The 22,053-nt window shown below is 56.4% G+C and overlaps 8 protein-coding genes across 8 annotated transcripts; 5 read left to right on the top strand and 3 right to left on the bottom strand.

Moving 5' to 3' along the window:
- Positions 1-58: 58 nt before the first annotated feature.
- On the bottom strand, positions 59-2,402 carry B0I36DRAFT_246802 (kelch repeat protein; the record flags this gene model as incomplete). The annotated part of the gene is made up of 2 exons (XM_046150253.1): positions 59-1,577; positions 1,633-2,402. 2 exons carry the CDS (start codon positions 2,400-2,402, stop codon positions 59-61), a joined length of 2,289 nt encoding a protein of 762 aa, XP_046010552.1.
- Positions 2,403-3,377: 975 nt separating this feature from the next.
- On the top strand, positions 3,378-6,030 carry B0I36DRAFT_327825 (WD40-repeat-containing domain protein). Its single transcript, XM_046154519.1, has 2 exons — positions 3,378-5,438; positions 5,497-6,030. The coding sequence occupies exons 1-2, from the start codon at positions 3,755-3,757 to the stop codon at positions 5,616-5,618; spliced, it is 1,806 nt and encodes a 601-aa protein (XP_046010551.1). The 5' UTR covers positions 3,378-3,754; the 3' UTR covers positions 5,619-6,030.
- A 1,448-nt stretch (positions 6,031-7,478) lies between these two features.
- Positions 7,479-8,744, top strand: B0I36DRAFT_142943 (transcription factor IIA, alpha/beta subunit). The gene is made up of 2 exons (XM_046148398.1): positions 7,479-8,325; positions 8,386-8,744. Exons 1-2 carry the CDS (start codon positions 7,520-7,522, stop codon positions 8,468-8,470), a joined length of 891 nt encoding a protein of 296 aa, XP_046010550.1. The 5' UTR covers positions 7,479-7,519; the 3' UTR covers positions 8,471-8,744.
- A 2,295-nt stretch (positions 8,745-11,039) lies between these two features.
- On the bottom strand, positions 11,040-11,547 carry B0I36DRAFT_327818 (uncharacterized protein). Its single transcript, XM_046154518.1, has one exon. It carries the CDS (start codon positions 11,529-11,531, stop codon positions 11,148-11,150), a length of 384 nt encoding a protein of 127 aa, XP_046010549.1. The 5' UTR covers positions 11,532-11,547; the 3' UTR covers positions 11,040-11,147.
- Positions 11,548-13,141: 1,594 nt separating this feature from the next.
- On the top strand, positions 13,142-13,842 carry B0I36DRAFT_327817 (uncharacterized protein). The gene has a single exon (XM_046154517.1). It carries the CDS (start codon positions 13,221-13,223, stop codon positions 13,689-13,691), a length of 471 nt encoding a protein of 156 aa, XP_046010548.1. The 5' UTR covers positions 13,142-13,220; the 3' UTR covers positions 13,692-13,842.
- A 2,648-nt stretch (positions 13,843-16,490) lies between these two features.
- On the top strand, positions 16,491-18,188 carry B0I36DRAFT_142873 (S-adenosyl-L-methionine-dependent methyltransferase). Its single transcript, XM_046148396.1, has 7 exons — positions 16,491-16,746; positions 16,834-16,932; positions 17,001-17,158; positions 17,218-17,277; positions 17,337-17,486; positions 17,541-17,963; positions 18,018-18,188. The coding sequence occupies exons 1-7, from the start codon at positions 16,729-16,731 to the stop codon at positions 18,055-18,057; spliced, it is 948 nt and encodes a 315-aa protein (XP_046010547.1). The 5' UTR covers positions 16,491-16,728; the 3' UTR covers positions 18,058-18,188.
- A 539-nt stretch (positions 18,189-18,727) lies between these two features.
- On the top strand, positions 18,728-19,641 carry B0I36DRAFT_142875 (uncharacterized protein). Its single transcript, XM_046148397.1, has one exon. The coding sequence runs from the start codon at positions 18,857-18,859 to the stop codon at positions 19,583-19,585; it is 729 nt and encodes a 242-aa protein (XP_046010546.1). The 5' UTR covers positions 18,728-18,856; the 3' UTR covers positions 19,586-19,641.
- Positions 19,288-20,450, bottom strand: B0I36DRAFT_327809 (uncharacterized protein). Its single transcript, XM_046154516.1, has one exon. It carries the CDS (start codon positions 20,142-20,144, stop codon positions 19,698-19,700), a length of 447 nt encoding a protein of 148 aa, XP_046010545.1. The 5' UTR covers positions 20,145-20,450; the 3' UTR covers positions 19,288-19,697.
- Positions 20,451-22,053: the final 1,603 nt, after the last annotated feature.

Below are 22,053 nucleotides of genomic sequence, written 5' to 3'. Positions count from 1 at the left end.
CTCAAACATCCCCCCCCCCTTGCCCCCCCATCCCGTAATCAGCATTTCAACAACGAGTTCACGCAATATCCATGCCTTCTGAATCGTCCACATCAGAGGGCAAGGCCTGCGTGCGGTCGCTGCTGACGCTATCCTTGCGCCCATGGCAGCTGTCGTACCGACTCCGGTACCCATCGACGTAGTCTATCTCGTCCCCGCCAATCACGCGCCCTTCCATGTCGATCTCCTGGGACAGCTCGACCAGCGCCGTCCTGGGAAGCCGCAGGAAGTCGGGAGTCCTCACGATGCGGCCCCAGTGCGTCAGGCAGAAGGCGGCGGCCCGCTTGCGGAGCCACTCCTCCTCTGCGAGTCCCGCGCAGTACCAGATGATGCATGCGTGATCGACGTCCAGTTCCTTGAGCAGGCGGTTCAGACACAGCAGCCGGAGGTGCGGGATGTTGTAAATGTTGGACATGACGAGGAGACCTGCCACATCTGACAGCTCGGTCACGCCATCATCGGCGTGGATGCTGTCTGTGTACAGATAGTAGAGGAAAGCCTTGACCACAGTGTAAGGCTCAGGGATATGCATCTTCTTTGTGTGGAACTCGGCCATTTGCGAATTGTACAAGCGGGAGAAATGCGGCCACCTGGCTTGGAGTATCAACTTGTGGACGTGGATGGGCTGAGATGTCCGCGCGTTCGGTTCTAGCCAATTTTGCTCGGACATTTCGCCGGCCCGGATGGTACCAGGACCCATCATATCATTGTCGTCAAAATCCTCGGCTAGTGCTGTGATGATGAAATCCGTACCGCTGTTGGTTTCTGGTGGTTGGTTGAAAAGTGCCGCAAGGTCATTGCCTAATCCCTTGGATGGCACATCTTGTACTCGCATATTTGGTGATGGCCGTGCGTGCTGGGTACGAGGTTCCGGTGGCACATTGTTGCCGAGGAAGCCATATCTGCGGAGATCAATTTCCATGATGTCGCTGAGATATTCCTCTGTAAAGTTGGTCGGCTCCCCTGGAAGATCTGTAGGACAGCCGAGGAGCCAAGCTTTGGTGCCGTCGTCATTTAGTGTACAGTAGTGCCACCTAAATCCTGGCTTGAACACGTCGCGACCCTCGGCAAGCCTTTGCCACCGCAATGTGACCAAATCAAGTGCCGATAGAGAGCACTCCTTGTGCGAAATCGTGGCCGCTGGTGTGACAAAGTCCAGGAGCGTGCCGGAAGAATAGATATGGAAGTGTATGCCAGAACCTTGGGATGGCACATTATTGCCAGAAAGGAACTTCAGGCTGGAAATGGCGCCTGGCGCCATGGGTGCATACTTCTTCAGCTGAAATGACGGCGTGCTGACCTGGGCTGTTCGTGAATTGGCTGCATAGCCAGTGGATCCTGGTACGGCTCCCGAACCTGTGGCATGTGTCGGGCGTGGCGAGTCCGACTGGCGCCCTATCTGCATTTGCCTATCCATACTCGATCCGAGCTGGGGTGCCGTATCGAAAGCAGGTACGCCCTTGAGATCCAGCCACCACAGATCTCCGGGCTTGTCCATGTCCTCACTGAGCCCGCCAAAGACCCATATGCGATCGCCCCTGCAGACTGTCAGAACTCAAGTGCGCGCCAGAACCAGGCTCCGTCGTCACTTACCATATATAAGCGGAATGGTCAAACCGCCCCACAAACCGCCAAGACCGTGACCAGGTGTATGTCTTGAGATCAAGATAACATATGTCGTCCAACACGTAGTTGTCGTGTCCCGTGATGCCACCCACGATGAATAACTTGTCATCGTGCAACACAGCAGCATGCCGTGCGCGACCCTTGGGCACTGGACCCGTCACTTGCGGCTGAGTCCAGTGCGCTGTCTTGAGATCGAAGACGATGAGGTCTGAGAGATAGGTCCTGTGTTCATTCTCGCCTCCAAACACCAGGAGCTTATCTCCCTGGTATAGCGTAGCTGTGTGACCCATGCGAACCCCGGGGATGTCACCATAGTTGTCGACAAGACTCCACTGATGGCTGACGAGGTCGAGCTTGAGGACGTGGTTGTATACTTCGTCCGTATACTGGTCGAACCCGCCGAAAGCATAGATCTGGTTGTTGCCGCAATATGTGACAGAAGCGTTGACAAGACAAGCTGGTCGTTGCCCCAGTGTTCTGATGACTCTCGGACGGTATATTTCCCCGACCGTTCGGTTCTTTACTGGTGAGTTGGACATGACGAACGTGTTGTTTGACGAGGATACCGCTGAGGGCGGCGTGGGTGCTTGTGGAGCCTCAGACACTATCTGCGATGCGGGCAGGGCAAGGCTGGGTGCGCTCGCGCTGCTTGTGCTGGCGAAGGGATTAGAAGGGCCGCCGAACAAGGACGACCCGGCGGTCGCTCCGCTGTATTGCGGCGTTGACGGATGTGACATGGCAGTTATTGGCAGGTGAGCGGGCGATCGACGGTTGCCAGGGTTTTCGACACTACTCTCTCAAGTGTCTTGACGAGGTCGCCAGCTGCAAAGCCTGTACAGGAGGGTCCCTGCAGTGCGGCTATAGTTGGAAGCCGTCAAAGAGAATGAATAACGAAGTGTCCTTTGGGCGAGCGCGTCGAACCGTCTCGGAACCAATGTGGGCGATGCAATAGCGCCGATTCAGCGAGATGGCCCCGGATGCGCGCGGGTGTAGCTGATCGACAGCTAGTAGGGACCAGTTTTCGTGCGTTTACGAGGTGAAGGCGATGCGTGTTTCGACAGCGAGCATTACGCTTGTGCGTCGGTTGTTGCGCCTGCGCGATGAGCCAGGATGGAGGAGGGGTCCGACGATGAAGGGGAGATGACCCTGTCGCAAGGGCTGGGCGAAGATGACCTCGGGAGGTGGAACCTGCACGCCGGCTGCGTGGTGACGATGCAGGATGCGAACGAGCGGAAGGCGCTGCCAAATTTCTGAGACAATGTCGGGATCGGGGTCTAGGTTCGTCGCAGCCGCCGTTAGCAGTCGACGGCTTACTCGCGGGCAGCGATGTGTCTCAGTCGCTCGGGTGGTCTGGGATACCTCGTGGCTGGCGGAGCGTCTTCGTCAGGACAGGTACCGCTACTCGGGCGGGAGAGGACGGGCAGGAGGATTGACATCACATGAAACCTGAGGCAGCCCCACCACCCAGGCCTGGCAGAGGGTGGACACCGCAAGGGTCCACTCCACGGGCGGGCCCACGGATGCCCAGGTGGTGGTTATGGGGCTGTGGGAGATGAGCGCCGCCGCCGCCCAGCTGCTGGCCAGCTGCAGCCACAGGCCGTGGGCCAGTGCAGCGTTGCTCGGCGGCAACCGCGATCCACCAAGTAAACATTCAAAAGCCTCCCAGTGCTGCCTCACTGGCTTTGCACTCGACTCTCCTCTCCCAATCCACCACCTCATAACAACTCCTCAATTTGCTTCATCCGCTCCATTTGCACAGCATTCCGCGTCCTGTCTTGGGATTCGTCTGCTCTCCCGCAATCTCGAAGGCTCTTCTTTGCGAAAACTGACCAAGTCTAGACAGCTCGTTGCGCTACCAAAACGCAGCCACTTGCTCGCCCCACCAACTTGGAGAAGCGCTGCTTCGTCTTATATCACAGGTCCAGCATCTTGCATGACACCATACACCTACACGACTGCGGACTCCCAAGAAGAAAAGGAAAAAAACGGAAACCGCTCTTGGGAATCATTAGCTTGAGTCTTTTTTGGAGCTCTTTCAACCTTTCGTCTCTTTCTTTTCTCGATAGACCCGAGTCTATCAGCAGACACGATGGCCACCCTCGTGTCAACCCCACTCAAGTCCCACAAGGGCCTCTTCTCGTCCCGCACCGCCGGCGGCCGGATGCCTCTGACGCCTTCCCCTCGTCAACGCAACACGTCCAATGTCGACGTCAACTCTTCGCCCTTCACCCCTGAGAGGCGCCCATCCGGTCTGGACGCTGCCCGACCTGCAGGCAAGTCGGTCTATGGAGGAAACTTGGCTGGCCACTTTGCCAAGGCCTCTCGGTCCACTGCTACCCACCGGGACTCTCCAAAGTCCAACATTGCCCGCGGTGTCTCCACCCCCCGCAGAGCCCTGGAGCTTGGCGTATCCGACTACGCGCTCGTCGGCACCGGAATTGCAAAGACGCCCTCTAGTGCCAAGTCCAAGAAGGGTTCGCTGAGACTAAAGGCCCAGAAGACGACTCTCACCTACGCCGCCGACCGCTTCATCCCCAACCGGAGCAACAGCTCTGCCATCGTCAATGCTGGGTCTGGCAAGCTCGACATCCAAGACAAGTCGCGGCCAAAGACTAGCGCAGGCGAGGCCTCGAATGTCTTGTCAACCGCCACTGACGAGGCCATTGCCGCCCTCGAGGGGCTCAACATTGATGACGACGAGTCCAGCTCGTACTCGCGGCCTTCGCCCAACACTGTCGCCTACCAGGACTCTCTCGCTAATGCATGTGGGGTGAACCTCGGAACTCGTATCCTTCAGTTCAAGCCCGCTCCCCCAGAGTCATCCAAGCCCATCGATCTCCGCCAGCAATACAACAGACCCCTGAAGGCAGCGACCACGAACTCCGCCCAGTTCAGACGCCGCATCGCTACAGCCCCAGAGCGTGTGCTCGACGCGCCTGGCCTGATCGATGACTACTACCTCAACCTGCTGGACTGGAGCTCCGGCAACCAGGTTGCCATTGGCCTCGAGCGCAACGTCTATGTCTGGTCTGCCGACGAGGGCAGCGTAAGCTGCTTGATGGAAACCGCTGCCGACACCTACGTTAGTAGCGTCAAGTGGTCTGGCGATGGTGCATACGTCGGCGTTGGTCTCGGCACGGGCGAGGTTCAGATCTGGGATGTGGCGGAGGGCCAGAAGATCCGCAGCATGTTCGGCCACGACACCCGCGTTGGCGTCATGGGCTGGAACAAGCACCTGCTGTCTACTGGTGCGCGGAGTGGTCTTGTCTACAACCACGATGTCCGCATCGCTGAGCACAAGGTTGCCGAGCTTGTTTCCCACACCTCCGAGGTCTGTGGCCTCGAGTGGCGCTCCGATGGTGCCCAGCTCGCTACTGGTGGCAACGACAACCTCGTCTCCATCTGGGACGCCCGTTCCCTTGCTGTGCCCAAGTTCACCAAGACGAACCACAAGGCTGCCGTCAAGGCGCTCGCTTGGTGCCCGTGGAACATGAACCTCCTGGCGACTGGAGGTGGCTCGTACGACCGCCACATCCACTTCTGGAACACCACCTCGGGCGCTCGCGTCAACAGCATCGACACTGGCTCTCAGGTTACCAGCCTCCGGTGGAGCACCAGTTACCGTGAGATCGTCAGCGCCAGTGGCTTCCCTGACAACTCTCTCAGCATCTGGAGCTACCCTACCCTGGTCCGCAACGTCGAGATTCCCGCCCACGAGAGCCGTGTGCTTCACAGCTGCCTCAGCCCCGACGGCCAGATGCTCGCCACTGCCGGTATGTCTTAACTCCAGCCCTCGAAATCTTTGACGAATAAATACTGACATGGCTATAGCTGCCGACGAGAGCTTGAAGTTCTGGAAGGTCTTTGAGAAGAAGGCCGGGACTGCTTCTGCCGTGGGTGCCAGTGGTTCGTCCGCCAAGGCCCAGATGGCCAAGCAGATGACCATCCGCTAAGGCACCAATCGCATTCACGACTCTTCGTGAGATCACTATCAACAACAGTAGGTATCACATCTCTCAGGCATCCTGGACTGCGCATTGGTGCTTTTGAGCGAGGCGTTGGAAAATCTTATGGTCCCACGAGAATGAAGCGCTCACCCTGGGTACAAACGTTATGACTTGCATTGTTGAAAATGCCGCCATGCATAGCGAGGCATGGCGGACGACTGTGTTTTACTAGCTCGGCGTTCTTTGGATTCTGGCAGCGGGTCGTAGCGAGGAATGTCGGGTTGTCCAGCAGAATGGAGTATCTCCAACTCGCAACAACTTGGCACATATCTTGTTTCGCAGTAATACAAATTTGCAATTGTCTTTTTACCGCTCTAAGATCTCCTTGGGATGTGCATGAATGAATGGCTGACTTGCCTGAAGGAAGTGCGAAGCCCAGATTACCAGATGAATGGAAGCGTCCAGAGTTGCGCTTATGGAAGCAGCGATAGTGGAGACGGCCACTACTCAGCTACTCCACGGGGCGCGGCGGGTCGGCCGCGGCTTGGGTGGCCCAAGCTCATCCATGATATGTCCCAGCTACAGGGCTATCTCTGGAACTTAGCCCAGTACAACACCAAACACCAATACTAGCACATCCGCTGCAACGGCTCCCCGTTCCCTGCTCATACGTCACAGGCAGCGACAACTTACGAGCCCAACAGCCGAACCCATTGCAAATTGCATTTCGTCGTCTAGCAGCACACATTTGGTGAAGATACTAGGCGACGCTTGGTGTAGTCACGCGCGGCGCAAGCAGTGCAAGCACAGGCACTTCAAGGCCAGCGACAAGGATTCACGCTACGGTGAAGCCATTGGCAGCGATTCTTGCGCGCTTGCCATCTCTACACAAAGCATATTCCTTCCTTGCTACGAGCCGTAACCATCTGCTTTACGCCTCGCAGCTTCTGAGGCTTTATCACCGTCACGTCACGCGGCAAGAGGGTCCCGATATACCAGGAGGAGCATCGTCAATCAGCACACAAGCCCGTCCTGAACCATGTCGAACAACCAGGTCGGGTCGGTCTACCAGCAGATCATTCAGGATGTCATCGACTCGTCACGCGTCGACTTCGAGGAGGGCGGCATCGACGAAGGCGTCCTGGAAGAATTGAAGAAGGTGAGCGAGCTTGCGCTTCTGTTGCCTCCCTCGCATTCCTGTACTTTATTTTTTGGCGGCAACTGGACACTGCCGCGCATTCGTCCAGGGCTCAAAAGCACGCGGCAGTCGGACTGCTGCTTGGAAAAGGTGACAGTAGTACTGTCGCCGTCCCCAGTCCTGTGCCTGCGACGCTGCTGTCGCCGGCGGGCGATTGTCCAGTGGCGCAATCAGGTCGGATTCTCTAGTCAGCAGAGGGGCGATGGTTTTCGGGAGGGGGTGCTGGGGAGCGGGCCGCCAGTATTTGAGGAGGGCTTTTTATGCCTTTCGCCACTGCTGGCAGCACCCCATGAGTCACCCACCAGGCCAGCCCGCTTTTGATTGGCGTCCTCCACCACGTCCAAGCATTGCCCTGTCACAGCATGTCACGGCATCACGTGCAACTGCTGCATTGGCAACAGCCCGTGCTGGGCGTCCATTGCGCAGAGAGATCTGCCGTGTGCTGCATTGCTTCAGGGTGGCGATATTTCCCCAGGACAAACTGCATCGTACTCGCCCGCATTGTCGCATGCTACAACCCATTCTCATCTGATATACATGTCTACCTTGACCAAGTCAAACGTATAAGTCTATCGGGAAGCACTACTGACAAGTGCTCTAGGGATGGCAAAAGAAGCTGAGTCAACAGCAACTTGCTGTGTTCCCGTGGGACCCTAAACCAGATCCTCCGGCTCCGGCACCGAGCGCGGTACCTCAATCATCCGCGCCTATGCAGTCAGCTGCGACTTCTGCTGCTGGTGTAGATCCCAACGGAGCCATCTACCCACCATCCAACGGCTCTGCCGCGTCCTCTGGGCTCCCCATGCCGGGCATGGCACAGACTACGGCTCAGTACAAGCCAGAGCCCGGCGTCAAGATGGAACCTGGTATGGACAACGCCGGTATGGCAAACTTTGGGGACGGCAACACTGTAGCCCAGCAGCGCGTCATTGATCAACTGCAGAACCAGTACGGCGAGCGTGCGGCCGGCTCGATTGAGAAGCTGAAGGGTTCCTTCACAGCCAGCGGCAGCAATGGAGCTCCGGGCCAGCAGAGACCCGGCATCCCTATGCCGCAAACAAACCAATATCCGGGCAATGGCACACAACAGCATCCGCATTCGCAAATGGACGGTGCTGATGACTCGGAAGGCATCAGTGGAATCCTGATGTATCAGACTGCGTCCGGGCAGCAGCGGGAGATGGGCCGACTGGAGATTGACAGTTTGCTCCACGCTCAGATCTCGGCTCGTGCTAAAGCCATGGAAGGGGGTGGTTTCATGGTGCCTCTGAAGCGGACCAAGGAAGTGGGCAAGTCGTCTCAGCCTCGAGAGCCTATGGCGGCCATGATGGGGCCTTCGCAATACGACGGCGCGGACGACGACGACGACCTCAAAGATGAAGAAGAGGACGAGGACGCCATCAACTCGGACCTCGACGATCCCGACGACAACCTCGATGATGATGACGAGGACGAGGATGGCGGTCAGATCATGCTTTGCATGTATGACAAGGTGCAGCGTGTCAAGAACAAGTGGTAAGTTCTCGAGCAGTATGTTTCCGGCGTGCAAGATGTGTAGGCTGACAACCATTACAGGAAGTGTGTGCTCAAGGACGGCGTCCTCAGCATAAACGGAAAAGACTACGTCTTCCACAAGGCTACGGGCGAATACGAGTGGTAGAGCAGTGATGCGATGGAGGTAGGACATGACTTGAAAGCGGTTTTGGCATCATGGCGGCGATAACGACCGCCCCACGGTCGTCATTGACCTACAAGTTCCAATCTTACCACAGCCTGCTTTCACCTTGTTGCTCACTTTTGCAGAAAAGGTTGAGCTGGCACTCAACAGCAACGGCAGCAGCGTTCAAGGGCAACGTGGCCAGTCTTTTGTTCAATCGTGTCCTCAAGCATTGCTCGGATGCATCCCACTTCACGTTTTCACTCTTGAAGGCAGTCCTAGCCTGCGCACCAAAACTACAAACGATACCAGCCTGCCGACTTCTGCATGGGAAATTGTCCATGCGAGGAGGCTGATGCCGTCTTGCGTTTGCAGATAGCACGGCCCATCTCGGCTCGACTAGCAAATTAGATCGGAAGCAGATTATTTGACTCTGCAGGGAATGTGTAGATTTGGGGGGCTGAGCAAGACTCCTTCCCCCTCTTTTGAGATGGCGCATTGATTTCACACACACTCCTCCAGGATGAAAGGGCAGTGGAAGCAGGTTGCGTTTAAAGCAATTGCAACTCAACCACACAAATGGGGCGCGGGTCTCGTTGAGGTGCGAATTATTACAGTTCAAGATACCAAATGTTCAACGCAATGTCACAAGTCGTTACGAAAAAATGCTGGCCCCTCGGTAACATGTGATGATAAAATTCGTAGTCATTCATGAGCTTATATGAAGTTACTTTTCTCTCTGTGAGAATGTATCACAGGTAAACCACTAATAACTCGAATTACGCACCGCCGGTTCTTTTTTTTTTTTTTTGTCCTAACGACTTGCCTGCCACATGATCCCGTTGGGCACCCCGTACCATACCGAGGAGGAGGAGGAGGACTCCTCGTAATGGGAACATGTCGACTTTTTTTCTGTTTTTGAGGTGGAAATTAGAGGGTGCGCAAAAGCGTGTGTAGTGCATGATGACTGATCTGCTGTCGGGGAAGAGAGAGAGAGAGAGAGGCCTTGCTTGTGAGCAACTCCGGCCATTCACCTGTCTCCCTGCCTGCCCACCTGCGGTTTCCAAACTGCAGGGACATTTTCGATCAAGAGGTATAGTGAAGGGAAGGGGTGGACCCAAAAGGAAATCCACATCTTCGGGGTTGCGTCACCACCACAAAGACAACGGATCGAAGTCTCGCGGGCGCCTTTGGATATGGACCGAGGGCATTGTACGGGATTTTTTTTCTTTTGTGTGTGTAATATTGTGGAATTGTTACATCTCTTGAGCTCTGGACATATTTCCTGACTTCTGGGGTCATTGCCTGGTTTATTACTTTAACGGTGAGGAAGAAGAAAAAAAAAAGTCCAGAAAAAAGCTATTACACGACGGACGGGCCCAGAATCTACACAAGAGTACCTGGGTAGATATCAAACGCTATGCGTCTCGCTGTGCCAGCCTGTCAACCAAAGTACCCAGAGTCGTGATGATGGTAGCTATCCCGTGTGTGTGTGTTTGTGCATTACTGAGCAGTTCAAGCATCGGGCGCACGCTGCAGGCCGGCTCGGCCGCTGCGGCCAAGAGGGGCACATAAAAGTATAAGGTATCCAGCGAGTCACGCAGTCGTATTACAACGGGATATAGCCTCTGCCCAGCAAAGAAGTCTTGGGGACAAATCTTGGGTCAATCAAACAGGCCGATGTGCTGAAAGAGCGAGCGACGCATGACTTGGAATAGTTTCGTGCGAGCGACTGAACGCGCCTGAAGACGTCAGGGACCGAGACAAGATGGCATGGCAGGGCATTGTGGGAAGGTTTTGTCATAATAGCCCGAATCTATTTCATTTCTGTGTCATTTCGCTCAATGCTGTGTCCCGTCGGTGTGACGGTCTGCTGCCCTGTCCTGTCAGTGCTGGCTAGGATCAGGTGCATCTTTGCGAGCTCATGGGTTAGCCGGACAGTTCTGCAGTCGCAAACTGGCTACAGAGGCATGAGCAATGCATCCCGTGCCGTGCCCACGCTTCCGGTATTGGATGAGCGGTGAACACTTTGGCCGCCGCAGCCACGCGACTCTAGCAGTGGCACAGCCGGCCGCTTACGTGTTGCGTGGAGAGAGGTTCCTACGGGAATATTCATCTCGGTGCTCAAACCCGTGCCAACTCACGAGTCCTTTGAGCGTTCTGCTTACATAGTACCGGGCCATTCTTGACCCATGCGAGGGCTACCACATGATCACAAGGCCATCATCATGCAGCACGCGCAGAGAGTGGCCAGGGAATCCATTCCCTTCTGCACGCCTCGGTCGAGTCGCCATGACCACCAAGCTTGAGGAGGATTGGAACCTTTGTGGAGTGAAAGGAATGCTCCCAGGGTCAGCGGGAACCCCCTTGTTCGCTCTCCAACAGCTCGGGCCAGTGGCGCTGGACATATCTCGCAATTGGAAACGCAAAGCCGGCCTTTTCTGGATCCAGACCCAGAAAAAAGCCGGCCAAGTCTGGCATAGGTCAATCTAGAAATCGAGGCCCTGGTCTGTTTTGCGCCGCAGGCAGGCAGGGCCCCCTTACTCCTCGTCAGGAATCCGTATCGCTTACTGCGTACATCTGACCGAACCCCCTCCCCCCCTGGCGCAGAAACCAGCCACCCAAGATTACCGGTTCCGTGTCCTTGGGATTCTGCATCATGCTTGGGTCCTTGGTCAAATCATCGGCAACCCTTATCAGGGAGTGAGCTGCAGCCATGCCGCAAACATTCCAGCTCTGATACGTCTCGGCCCACTCGCGGGGCTCCGCAACCCTGTGGCTCATCTGTAGCGGAGTGCGGGTAAATTGCATGACAGCAAAGAACACTGGGCGATCCGAGACTGCGCCATCTCTCATGGCTGGAATGTTGTGGGAGCACGGATTCTGGCCAGAAAGCCGAGCCTGGAGTAGGACAAAGATGGATGTGGCCCCTCAGCCCAGTAGGTCGTTTGGCCGATGCGGACAAGCGTTCGTCATGGTCTCGTAAAACGGGAGGGCGAGGGTGGAGTACTACTGGCAGACTCATCGCACTTGGAGACACCACCAAGAGCCCAAATGAAGTCATCGGATCATACTTGCCGATAATCTCTCAAGCAGGCTGGATGATGCCCATCACGCCAGTTCCTCTCGCACTGTTCCTGTTCTATCAGGGAGCAGGACCCTCAAGGGCCAGCGCGACCACGTGAAACTCGAGGACGCACTTGAACATCGAAGGAAAATATGGAGAACTAAACGAGCTGAAAATCGCTACCAGGGGAGTCTCGGGCTGTAAAATGACGGGCACTCGTTCTGGGCGCTGATTCGTTGATTGTCTTGCTCTGGGCATTCTGATTGGCTACCGACTGTCTGGACCTGGTTGGGATTATGCCCGAACCCTGTCCCGCAAGGCACCGTAGCGTCGAGTCTGCCACACCACAAGCACCTGCTTGGTGCTCTTGTTGGCACTCTGGCCAATCCGCCGTGTGCACAATCGTGATGGAGGGTTGTCTTCCGTAGCCTGTAGGGTGCTCGCGTCTGGGTTCCACACAAGGATCATCCATTAGTTCCTGGCAACCCATATGCCGGCCGGTCTCTATCTGCAGTACTTGGACCGAGGGCCAAGTCGCACAAACGCGCCCCCGTAATGTGCCGTTCTTGAAGGTGTGGGTTCAAGGAGGGGCGGCGAAGTCGCTGTCGCACTGTAGTAGTCAAACAAGAGGGCGTCCAGTGCCGGCTTGTGATCAACCCTTTGCGACATACGCTGGTGTTTTCATGACAGATGTCACCTTTGAGCAGTTTTGGTTGGTACAACGACAAGAGGCCCTTGTCGGATCAACCGGCGCACGGCGCTGCTTTTCGCGACCTGAACTTCTGTGCCGAGAAGCGCTGTGCGACACAACCTCAGCGTGTGTGTGTGACGAGGGTGGAGCTCTATAGGGGTGGCGCCAGGCGCGCGTGACGAAGATTCAGGACACAGTGTGACTACTTGATAAAGTGCCTTTCCACGGCGACAATGGTCTGCCATGCATGTCGAGCAGGAAGCCGGAGACGTACCCTATTCGCAGATTTCCGGCTGGCAGACTTGGCGACCTGCTGTGTTGACGAATGGCGGCAGAGACAACCGCTCGTGGCGCAGCGCAATGGCACGTCACGTCCCAAGCCGAAGCATGAGACATCCGGCGCGCCTTGCAGTTGTAGAGTCTCAGACTGAGTTCGAGCGAGGAGTGTATTAAAGTCTCTCCTCAGATAGAGCGACGGGGTTGTGGTCCACCAACCACAGTGGTGCTGTCAAACTAGAAGCATGCGCTAGAGACCCGTCCCAAATCTGTGTGTGGACTGGGTACTGTCGGGTGAAACTCTACAGGCGTCTTGGCGACCCAGCCTGTCGGTTCACAAACCCCCGAGGTGGAAGGCTGACCGGATGTGGGGGAATGTAAGTTCCTTCCAGGAGCCGGGGTTGTGCTCAAGGTCAGCTACTGCTGTCGCGAGGTCGAACTGATGAAGCACGGCACCCGTTTCGGAAGCACATCGCCGCCATGCTGCTGTACGCAGCTCGTTTGGTCAGCAACACACCATTCGCATTCGAAGAGCGCCTCGCAAAGGCGACATCATCGCAGTAATGCAGGAAGACTTCGACCATGTGACGCATGACGGAAGAAGTGCTCGAGTCGGATGAAGCCCCGTAATTGTGCTAGTCCCTAATGGCCAGTCCTGTTTCCGAAAACGACTTGTCGCAAAGCTCGTCGGGCTGGCACACAGATCGGTCTGTGTGCCGATGGGACTTTGGCGAGAAAGATCCCGGCCTGTTCTTCATGGTAGAAGTTGGTCTCCTCTCGGGACACTTTCTCTTCGGCCCTTGATGCAGGGGTGGTTGTGCATATGCAACGACAGCAGAGCATGTGTGCTGTCATGGTCGGAGTATCTGGCCAACTGTAACAAGCTCGTGCGGCCTAACAGTCGTGTCATTGCCTTGGCTTTGTTTACCCAGTGCCTCGCCAGACAGCATTGCCCCCCAACGATGTTTGTTTTCAGTCACTGGCCACGTTGTGCCAACCGGCGTCTTGTTGCTTTGGACATGGCTCGTTGTTTATCCCTTGCAGACTGGAACAACATCACTCCGCGCTTGATGGGGTTCGTCGATGTTCTATCCGAACCATGGAAGCTGGCTGCCACGCCTCCTTCCATGCTATTCGCGCTTGGCCACGACAGCTGCGACCATCTCACCAGCACGAATCTGAGGCGCTGAGGATCAAGCCGTGCATGTGGGCACCGTCCTGTGCGTGCAGTCATCGACAGATGTATCAGTACTAAGTAAGGTATTGTCAGGTCACGCCATCACAAAGACCGCAGAGATATAATCCTTGTTCTCGATTGCACAGGAACCAGTCCACGCCGAGACTGGCTGGACCTTCGAGACTGCGCCACTGACTGGTACGAATTCGAACGAGGCTGCATCTCATTCTGGCCCAGTGCTGGGCTCCTGCGTGGCACGCATAGTGGTTAGAGTGTGTGTGGGTGTAGAAACAGCCGTGTGCGGGGCTTGAGCATGAAAGCTCGACCAGCACAGGGATCGTCAGGGACGACGTTGAAAGAGCTGCATGGACCAACATGCATCTCAAACGTGCTGTTGGTGCATCCCGCTGGTTTAAGATCAGCATAGGCCCCAGTCGTCCGGGCTACAATAGTGAGACTGAAGGGGGCGGTCTGTCGAACACCGGCCAGCAATAATATTGCTGTTCGCTGGAAGAGCTCCTGTGACACAAGGGTTGTCGAGACGACCATGCTGACCGGCCAGCCAACTGGCCACGCGACGAACCGGACGTGGAAGGCGGGCGAGTGGTTGTCTGCTGGCACGTTGAGAGATCGATGCGTGATGACATCTGCTCTTGCCGGATTCAACGCTCCATGAGAGCGAGGACGCGGTCACAGGGCGAGGGCCACGACTGCTTGTCCGAGGCAGGGGAGGGCTGGCACGGGCACGTTGTTGGCTGACCCTAGACTGGAATTTCTGGTCGCGCACCGGGGCAGCCTCGCATAGCGGCTCCCAAAGTGGTGTCGTGCGCCGGGGGTGTGATCGGAGGGAGCAAGAGAGAGTAAGCAAGGCGATGAAGAGAGCCTGTCGCGGCGAGATGAGCAATGGTCGTGGCCAAGCCAGACCATGCGATTCGGGTCCACTGAATCAGACGACGTAATCCGGCGCACGCAGCAGGCAACGTCCCAGCTCGGATGCACCTTTCAAGAAAAAGTCAGGAATCACACTCGGCCTTGGCGCTTCTTGTCCTGTGCCGTTTGACGTGTGCACTCGGGAGTTGCCCAGGTGTGTCCACGAGGAAAGACAAGATGAGGAATTCCACGGCCGTTGGGAATCCGGCAGCACAGTGCCGAGAGCTGGCCGCCCTGTGGAGAGGCCATGTTTCGGATTGGGGGTTGCGTCGCGACAGGCCAGGCCAGGCCCCGCACTGTGTTCGCGATCGCGACACACGGAGAGCCGCCGGGGCAGCCAAAGAACGACTTGGAGGACTCCGCCATGACGGGAACGGAACGAGCCTGCCAAAGGCAGTAGGGATTCAAGATTCGCCGACGCGCGCGCCTGGCGTGGCCTGGACAGGGTGTTGGCAAGTCCTACAACCTACACCTGGCGCGCACAACGAACCAGGGCCTCGTAGTGCCGCGGCGGACAAGGGCCTCGTGGTATCGCCTGGGGGGGCTTCTCTCTACGTTGGCGTACATGAGCTATCTACTACGTATCTATATTGTGTTGTCCTCGAGACTACCATGGTAGGGCGCCAGGGCCATGGTTCGTTCCCAAGGCTGGAAGGTGTCCAGCTCATAGGCCTGGCGCATCATGCACGCGGTTGGCTGAGCCCTACAGCCAGCTACCATAAGCGTAAGCGTACGTAGCCAGCGGGCGGGCAGCACGCGAGAGGCACGCGCAGCGCCAGGAGCAGCACCAGGAGCAGCACAGCGGCTGCCGCCGCCGCCGTCGGGTGAGGGCGGTGGTGCAGGGTTCTGCATTTGTGGGCTGCGAGGGCCACGGCGCAGGCACTTGCAGGCAGGGGGCCCGTTGTTGGCAGCATTTTAAGGTAATCCACGCCACGGGCCGCCGCTGTGGAGCCCGCCCTGGTGCTGCCCTCCCCTCCCTCCCCCACCCTGAGCCGTTCCGCACTTTGCTCGAAGCAGCTCAGGCACGCGGACAGACAGAGCTAAAGCACCCCGTCCAGTCTTTGCGCGCTGCTGGAAGACGACGCACCCAAGTGAGCAAGCAGCCAAAGAGCCAAACTCTCTCCCGCGGCCACACGGCGCCGTACGTCGTGCCTGCCCTGCCCAGCCCAGCCCTGCCCTTGCCCAGCCCTGCTGCTGCCGCCGCCCAGGGCCAAGCCAGCGTGAGCGACGACAGACAGACAGCCACCACCACACCAGACGTCGGCCGCTCCTGGTCCAGTCCCTTGTGTTTTTTTGTTGTTCCTGTCGTTGCCCGTCCTCTTCCTTTTGCTCTGCTGCCTCCGCGCACGCCCATCTCTCTCTCAACCCCTTCTCCAGGAGCCAACATTTCTGCAGAGGCTCGTCACTGTTCTTTCCAGCCAACGGGCCACTGCCCATCGACCTCAATGACCAGCCGTTGCTGCCCGGCCGCACTACAAATATGCGCTTATAGTCCACCGCCCACAAGCTTCCACTCTGCCGTCCATCCCAAGCAAGGTCTCATCGCGTCCACTCACTCGCCTGCACATACCGTGCCGTCCTCGGCCTCATCATCGCCGCCTTCCACGTCCGCGACACTGCTGACAGCTGCCTCTGCTGTCTGATGTGACGTGTCGCATCCCAGACACTAGACGCGCCAGAGCTGCAGTCCCCCACTAGAGCTTCTAGGGATTTATTCCGTGCGCCAAGCGCGAGTCTGGTCAGTCTTTACGCCCGCTCGCCTCCCTCAAACCGAGCCGGAGCCATCGTCTGCTCCCACCAGACTCCCGAGGCAGCTTCTGTGCGCCGGGCCTTGATCTTGGGGGTTCGGCAACTGGTCACATCCATTGCACAACGCTAGATCTTGCCCCTTGCTCAGCCCTGCGGCTTCGGACCGTGGCAGACGGCGTACGCCACCTGCCGTCGCGGACGACTAGCTGCGTATAAGCTCCTTTTCAACTTCTATCACACTAATTCCTCCTCCCCCCCCCCCCCAACTCCATCTGCCGGTGGAGGGCTCAAGTCGTCGGCCAGCCATTGCCCAGCTTGTGAAGCTCCCTCAACCAGAGGCTCGACGCACAAGTCATGGCGCACAATGGCACATGGGATGGCTTCCAGCCGTAAGTCATCCGCGACTCTGCACCTTTGGGACCTGTGGAGCTTAAAAGCTAATCCATCAGTCATATGAAAGACGGAACATTGCACAGCCCTTGTTGCCTGACGGGACACGAGCACCTTACTTGATTGAGAACGGCCGTTGTTACACCGACTTTAAGCCGTTTCAATACTTGTTTCCTTGCGACTCGGTGCGTCATCATGTCCTGCCCTCGGCGCATATTCTCACTGCGTTGTAGTATTGACCCATCTACTGCAGGACGAGCTCAACCGACTTGACATTTTCCACAAGCTCATCACCCTTGCGAGGAACGGAACCACACCATTCGCAGGTCTCCATAAGCACCCATTGCCCCCAGATCCAAAAATCATTGACCTGGGTTGTGGCTCCGGCATCTGGGCAGTAGACATGGCTGAGTGCGCGCCCTCCGAGCCTAATTTGCCTCCAAAAATGACACTAATGGAACTGCTTCTAGCCGCTATGGGCCTAATTCTGAGGTTGTCGGCTTGGATCTAAGCATGCACCAGCCAAAGATGTAAGTTCGAACGAAGCCTCAGTTCCCAGATTGCCTTGCTGACGACGTGCGCTGTACAGGATACCTCCATGGGTCTCATTTCTGCGACTCGATTTTGAGGAGGACAAAGCCTGGCAGCACTTCCGACGCGGGTCTCAGGACTTGATACGGGGTCAGATGCTCTTGGGCAGCGTCAGCGATTGGCCAGCCTTGTACTTGAAGGTTCTGCAGTAAGTGCTATCTGTCATCTATAGGTAGCGGTCGACACTAAATCACTCCCACAGGCACCTCAAGCCAGAAACTGGCATCTTCGAGCAAATCGAAATTGACTTCATGCCGCTTTTGGAAGAAGGGGAGCTTCCGCCCGACTCCAAGCTTGGGATCTGGGCCCGTGGTCTCCGCGGTGCAATGATAAATCATGGACGACCCATCGAGATGGACCCAGCTTCCAAGGCAATGATGGAATCAGTGGGGTTCGCCGACGTCCACCACGAGTGCATACGGATCCCGTACAACACGTGGCCTTCAGACAAGGATGAGAAGTTGTTGGGCAGATGGTTCAACCTGGGGATGAATCAGGGCATTGCCGGACTGACCCTCGCGCCTTTCACAAGATACAATGGCTATTCGTATGACGATGTCATGCGTCTCATTGCCGACGTGAAGCGGGAGATGTGCGACCGTCAAATTCGGACATTTTGTCACTTGTAAGACCTCTCAGTCAACATTCCCGTTGCCAGAGCTAACCTCTTCCGTCCCAGGCATATCTACACGGCACGAAGACCCCGAGCATCGGTGTAGCAGGTTCGACATCGGGACTAATTGCTTCAATCGCTGTTGCGGCCAAGCTCGCTACGGAAGATGCAGCCAAGCTGTACTTCATATTCCAGCCACCCATGGCTCGGACCTGGCCCCAGAGCGCGCTCGTGCTTACCATATGATTTGGTCTAGCCGTCATGCCTATCTCCGCCGCTGAACCCGATGAACAAGCAGCCACTCCAAAGGCCAGAGCTTACATCCAGACTGTTCAACACTTCCGAGCATCTCTGCCGGTGAATTGTGGCTAGGCAGCTTCGGCTGCGTCAGCCAGCATGCGCCACCGCCACACACGCGGCAGGGATGCTGTATGCAACCAAGGCAGGAACGACTTCCAGCGCATATATATTGCATAGGAATGGTGGTCCTTCACAGCCGCGCCAAGGAAGAAGCGGTCAGTTATCCCAGGCACCGGATACTGCAGAAAGCAGGGGGGCCAGTCCTGTGTGATGGATGGCCGAGGGCTCTTGGTCATGCGGTCCTGACTGGGACGCTTCTGGTGTGGAACAATGTTGGGGGCAACCATGGAGATCGGGTGTGAGCAGCGGGACCGGCTTCCAGATCACCTTTGATGTGGAACATCAATGATCCTAAACTCGAATGGGCTACGCATGTGAAGACGTCGCTCGGCGACGTTGGTTTGACTCCATCAATATTGCATGGGATGATGTGGATCTTGCAAAGGAGGGAAAAGCGCGGGCATCTTGTATTGTTACCAAAAGGTTGCATTGTTTTCTCCATAAATCCACATTTGGATACGGGGACACAATTCCCGTAGGTCTTGATGCAGTCTACCAGATCCGTGTCTTCTAATCCCTTGAGTTGCGAGAATGAGCCAGTCCGCAGGACCAAGTGTCGATTTTCCTTCACGCACCCGGTACTACCGATGCCACCGGCAAGCACGTGGGCAGTTTATAAACGCTTTCTATCCGCAACCGGGCGGCCATACGTTCACATGTCGACGGGAAATATACCCAAGAGAGCCCAGGGAAGTGAAGTAAATGGGGATGGCACACACATCGACCAACATCTCTGGTGTTGGGCGCGGTGCGATCACGAGCGCGTCTGTCCCCAGCACGGTCAGGCATCAAGGCAACCTCCAACCCCCCCATCTTTATTGATATTCGGAGTGTTGTTATTGTTGTTGTTGTTGGTTCTCGACGGGTTCTGCACACTGGCCGCGCGATCAGGTCGCGGACCACCCCCCCCCCCCCCCCCCGCCCTCTCATCCCTCCTCGGGGCCTTCCCCTCTGTTTCGTCTCCTGCTTGTGTTGGATCTGAGAGCATATATATCGTGTGTCAAAGGGGAGGGGCGTTCTTCCCCGACCTTTGTTCTTGGGTCCGGCCAGGGAGAGAGGGGGGTGGGGGGTCACGCTGTTGTTCTTATTGTTGGCTGATGCATAGAGGCGTTGTTCTCGGTCTGGAAGAGGGACAAAGAGAGGGGGTTGTTCTGTGGTGTCGTCCATCCTCGAAGAAGGAAAAGAAAAGCGTCATGACAGGGAAAAGGTTATGATATCTTTGTGGCAAATCTAGCATGTGGCACGTTTCGGTACGTGTCGAGTGAAGGTGGTCACAGAAAGGGAATGTGTGATGTTTGTGTACGCTATGTATGGACTGTGGTTGTTTTACGAAAGAAGAAGAAAAAAGAAAAAAGGCAAGAACTTTGGATAACGGAGAATGAGGGTCAAAAGGTGAACGTTTCTGAGCTTGCAACGAGTTGAGCTCTGACTTTTTTTTTTTCTTTTTTCGGTGGCGGCATAGCATGTTTGAGATGATCCGGATATTCCTTGCCGGGACTTGTCTTCTTTTCGACCACACACAAACATATTTGTACGTACAGAAGCCAAGTAAAGACTTGGTGCTTGGGTGGTTTGGTTTTGTTGTGCCTTTTTCCTGGAGCTGCTATTACTCTTGCGAAGCTCGTTGCATTCGCCTCTGGCTTCTTTGCTTTGTGTCGCCGGTAATTTGTTACGGAGTCGAAGCGATTGGTTCCTGCACCTGGTGAAAGCGGCAAATGGCATGATAAAAGCCCCGAGAACCATTACCCATTCTCTCACACAGGCGCTAGCCATTGTGCGCCGAGCTTGCTGTATTCATGCGATTTAAACCGCTTATTGTCATGCTCAATGCTATCTAGCATTTTACTCAGTATGTACCAACCCTGTGCGCTTCACAGCCTTCAACAAGTGAACGTGTCCGTTTCTTCGCACCAAATCAAAAGAAAAGGGCGCCGTAGATCAAGATGTATTTCAATTTGCCACGACCAAAACCATACTTTCTCCTCGCAACCAGCAGTGGACTGGATGGTGGGCAAGAAAAAATTACACGAAAACTATGGCGCCGACCTCACGGGTGTGCTCGCTGGTTCACGGTACAAATGCAGGCAGCCGCAGGAAAATCCTGCGAGGCTCTGCACACACCGGCCGGCCGCCCAACAAGAAACGTCACTCGCTCGCCCTCGCTCGCCTGCGTGCGGGCTGTTGCTTTTTTCTTTTTCCCGTTTTCGGTCAGAGACCGGGCTGCGATTGGTTCGGCTGGGGCTCGCTCGCGAATGCCCTCTCTTTGTTGCTGCACTGATAGCAAACAAACATCCCAAGGTTCGTACCTAGGTAACTAGGTATGGAGCCTCTGGAAAAGTACTTACCTACTGGAGGTAACTCTTGGGCACCGTCTTGTAGAAGGTACCTCGGGCATCTTGCTGCAACAGCAGCTACCTATGCGTTACCGAGGAGCCTCTTACACCACGCGGGCACGAGGGCAGCTGAGCGCCAGGCGGGGGCTGTTGGTTGCACGTGTATGTGTACCTTATGTACATGTAAAAGTAAAGTATGTAATAAAGTCCCCCCTCCCCCTAAGAGAGAGGGCGTGTGCATGGCCCTCACCGCATTCAGAAAATGCAAGTACTGGGCACCATATGCCTTGTCACCGGCCTTGGCGAGGCCTCCCTCCCTCGCTGACCGGGCTTTTGTTAACAAGAACACCTCCCCCGGCAGACCGGTGGACACGTGTGTGTGTGTGTGTATGTGTGTATGTTGACCAAGGATGTTGCGATGTACTTACATGATCATCATCATCATCCAGGGAAAACAGGCACTGTGCATTACTGCGTGTGTGCGTGTGGTGTATGCGTGTGTATACGCCCCGTCCATGCATAGGAGGAGGCGCCGGCGGAGGCCCGCGTGCGCGTGGGGGCGCCCCCGGGCTGGGAGCACGGAGGGCGCACGTGTGTGACGGAGGAAGCAAGAACAACACGAGACGTTCCATGGCCTCGGGGACTGGCCGCGTATTACGCAGGTGGTGTTGGCTCTCTTGCTCGAAGGTGTGATGTGCTGTGCTGTTTAGCCGCGCTGCTACTACTGCTGCTTTAGGTGGTGGGTACCGCTATCATCATTCATGCTGGGCATTTGTTGGTTCTGGTCGAGACGAGCGACGGCTTGGGTCTGCTCGGCGGCCGGGCCGGGCCGGGGCAGGTCTGGTCTGGTCTGGTCACACGTCGTCTGTCTGCAAGGATGCGTGTGGCCACCGGGTCTCAGGGACTGGCCGCATATTGCAATATCGCGGCGGCTGTCACTGCCGTCAACTGATTCCTGCACACGCCTCCGCCTCCCTCCCTCTCAGGGTACATGGGCGTGCTGTCAAGGTGCATGGGGAGGAGAGGGGCGGGGGGCAAAGAGTGAAGCGTCACGACGTCACCGAGGCCAAACCCCATGCCTCAGATCTAGATTCCAGAGGTCTGCACGTCGGGTATCAGTCCCGGAGGCAGTAGACCGTGCTTGGCGGCCTCGATAATGAGAGGGGAGTCGGCTATCTCGTGAGAACCCATGGCCATACATAAGGATCTGTCTAGAGGTAACTCACGCGTGGGGATGTCACCATCTTCCTGTCGAAGCATACAAAGCAGTGCTTTGACTTGAATGTTCCCCCTGCTGGGACAAGGCGGAAATCATGGCGTGAAATGATCTCGCGAGGTCAGTGACCTTG

Source organism: Microdochium trichocladiopsis (assembly GCF_020744255.1).
Source record: "Microdochium trichocladiopsis strain MPI-CAGE-CH-0230 chromosome Unknown B0I36scaffold_7, whole genome shotgun sequence".
In the NCBI taxonomy this organism is placed as follows: Eukaryota; Fungi; Ascomycota; class Sordariomycetes; order Xylariales; family Microdochiaceae; genus Microdochium; species Microdochium trichocladiopsis.
Note: the sequence above shows the minus strand (reverse complement) of the source record. Positions and strands in the feature narration are given on the sequence as shown.

What these genes read in the sequence shown, in the direction of transcription:
- B0I36DRAFT_327825 (XM_046154519.1), top strand. Translation starts at nt 3,755, where the DNA reads ATGGCCACCCTCGTGTCAACCCCACTCAAGTCCCACAAGGGCCTCTTC. An exon ending in CCAGATGCTCGCCACTGCCG is followed by an intron (nt 5,439 to 5,496) that starts GTATGTCTTAAC and finishes ACATGGCTATAG; the next exon opens with CTGCCGACGAGAGCTTGAAG.
- B0I36DRAFT_142943 (XM_046148398.1), top strand. Translation starts at nt 7,520, where the DNA reads ATGCAGTCAGCTGCGACTTCTGCTGCTGGTGTAGATCCCAACGGAGCC. An exon ending in CAGCGTGTCAAGAACAAGTG is followed by an intron (nt 8,326 to 8,385) that starts GTAAGTTCTCGA and finishes CAACCATTACAG; the next exon opens with GAAGTGTGTGCTCAAGGACG.
- B0I36DRAFT_327818 (XM_046154518.1), bottom strand. Translation starts at nt 11,531, where the DNA reads ATGACTTCATTTGGGCTCTTGGTGGTGTCTCCAAGTGCGATGAGTCTG.
- B0I36DRAFT_327817 (XM_046154517.1), top strand. Translation starts at nt 13,221, where the DNA reads ATGGGACTTTGGCGAGAAAGATCCCGGCCTGTTCTTCATGGTAGAAGT.
- B0I36DRAFT_142873 (XM_046148396.1), top strand. An exon ending in AGCATGCACCAGCCAAAGAT is followed by an intron (nt 17,278 to 17,336) that starts GTAAGTTCGAAC and finishes TGCGCTGTACAG; the next exon opens with GATACCTCCATGGGTCTCAT. An exon ending in TTGTACTTGAAGGTTCTGCA is followed by an intron (nt 17,487 to 17,540) that starts GTAAGTGCTATC and finishes TCACTCCCACAG; the next exon opens with GCACCTCAAGCCAGAAACTG.
- B0I36DRAFT_142875 (XM_046148397.1), top strand. Translation starts at nt 18,857, where the DNA reads ATGCAGTCTACCAGATCCGTGTCTTCTAATCCCTTGAGTTGCGAGAAT.
- B0I36DRAFT_327809 (XM_046154516.1), bottom strand. Translation starts at nt 20,144, where the DNA reads ATGGCTAGCGCCTGTGTGAGAGAATGGGTAATGGTTCTCGGGGCTTTT.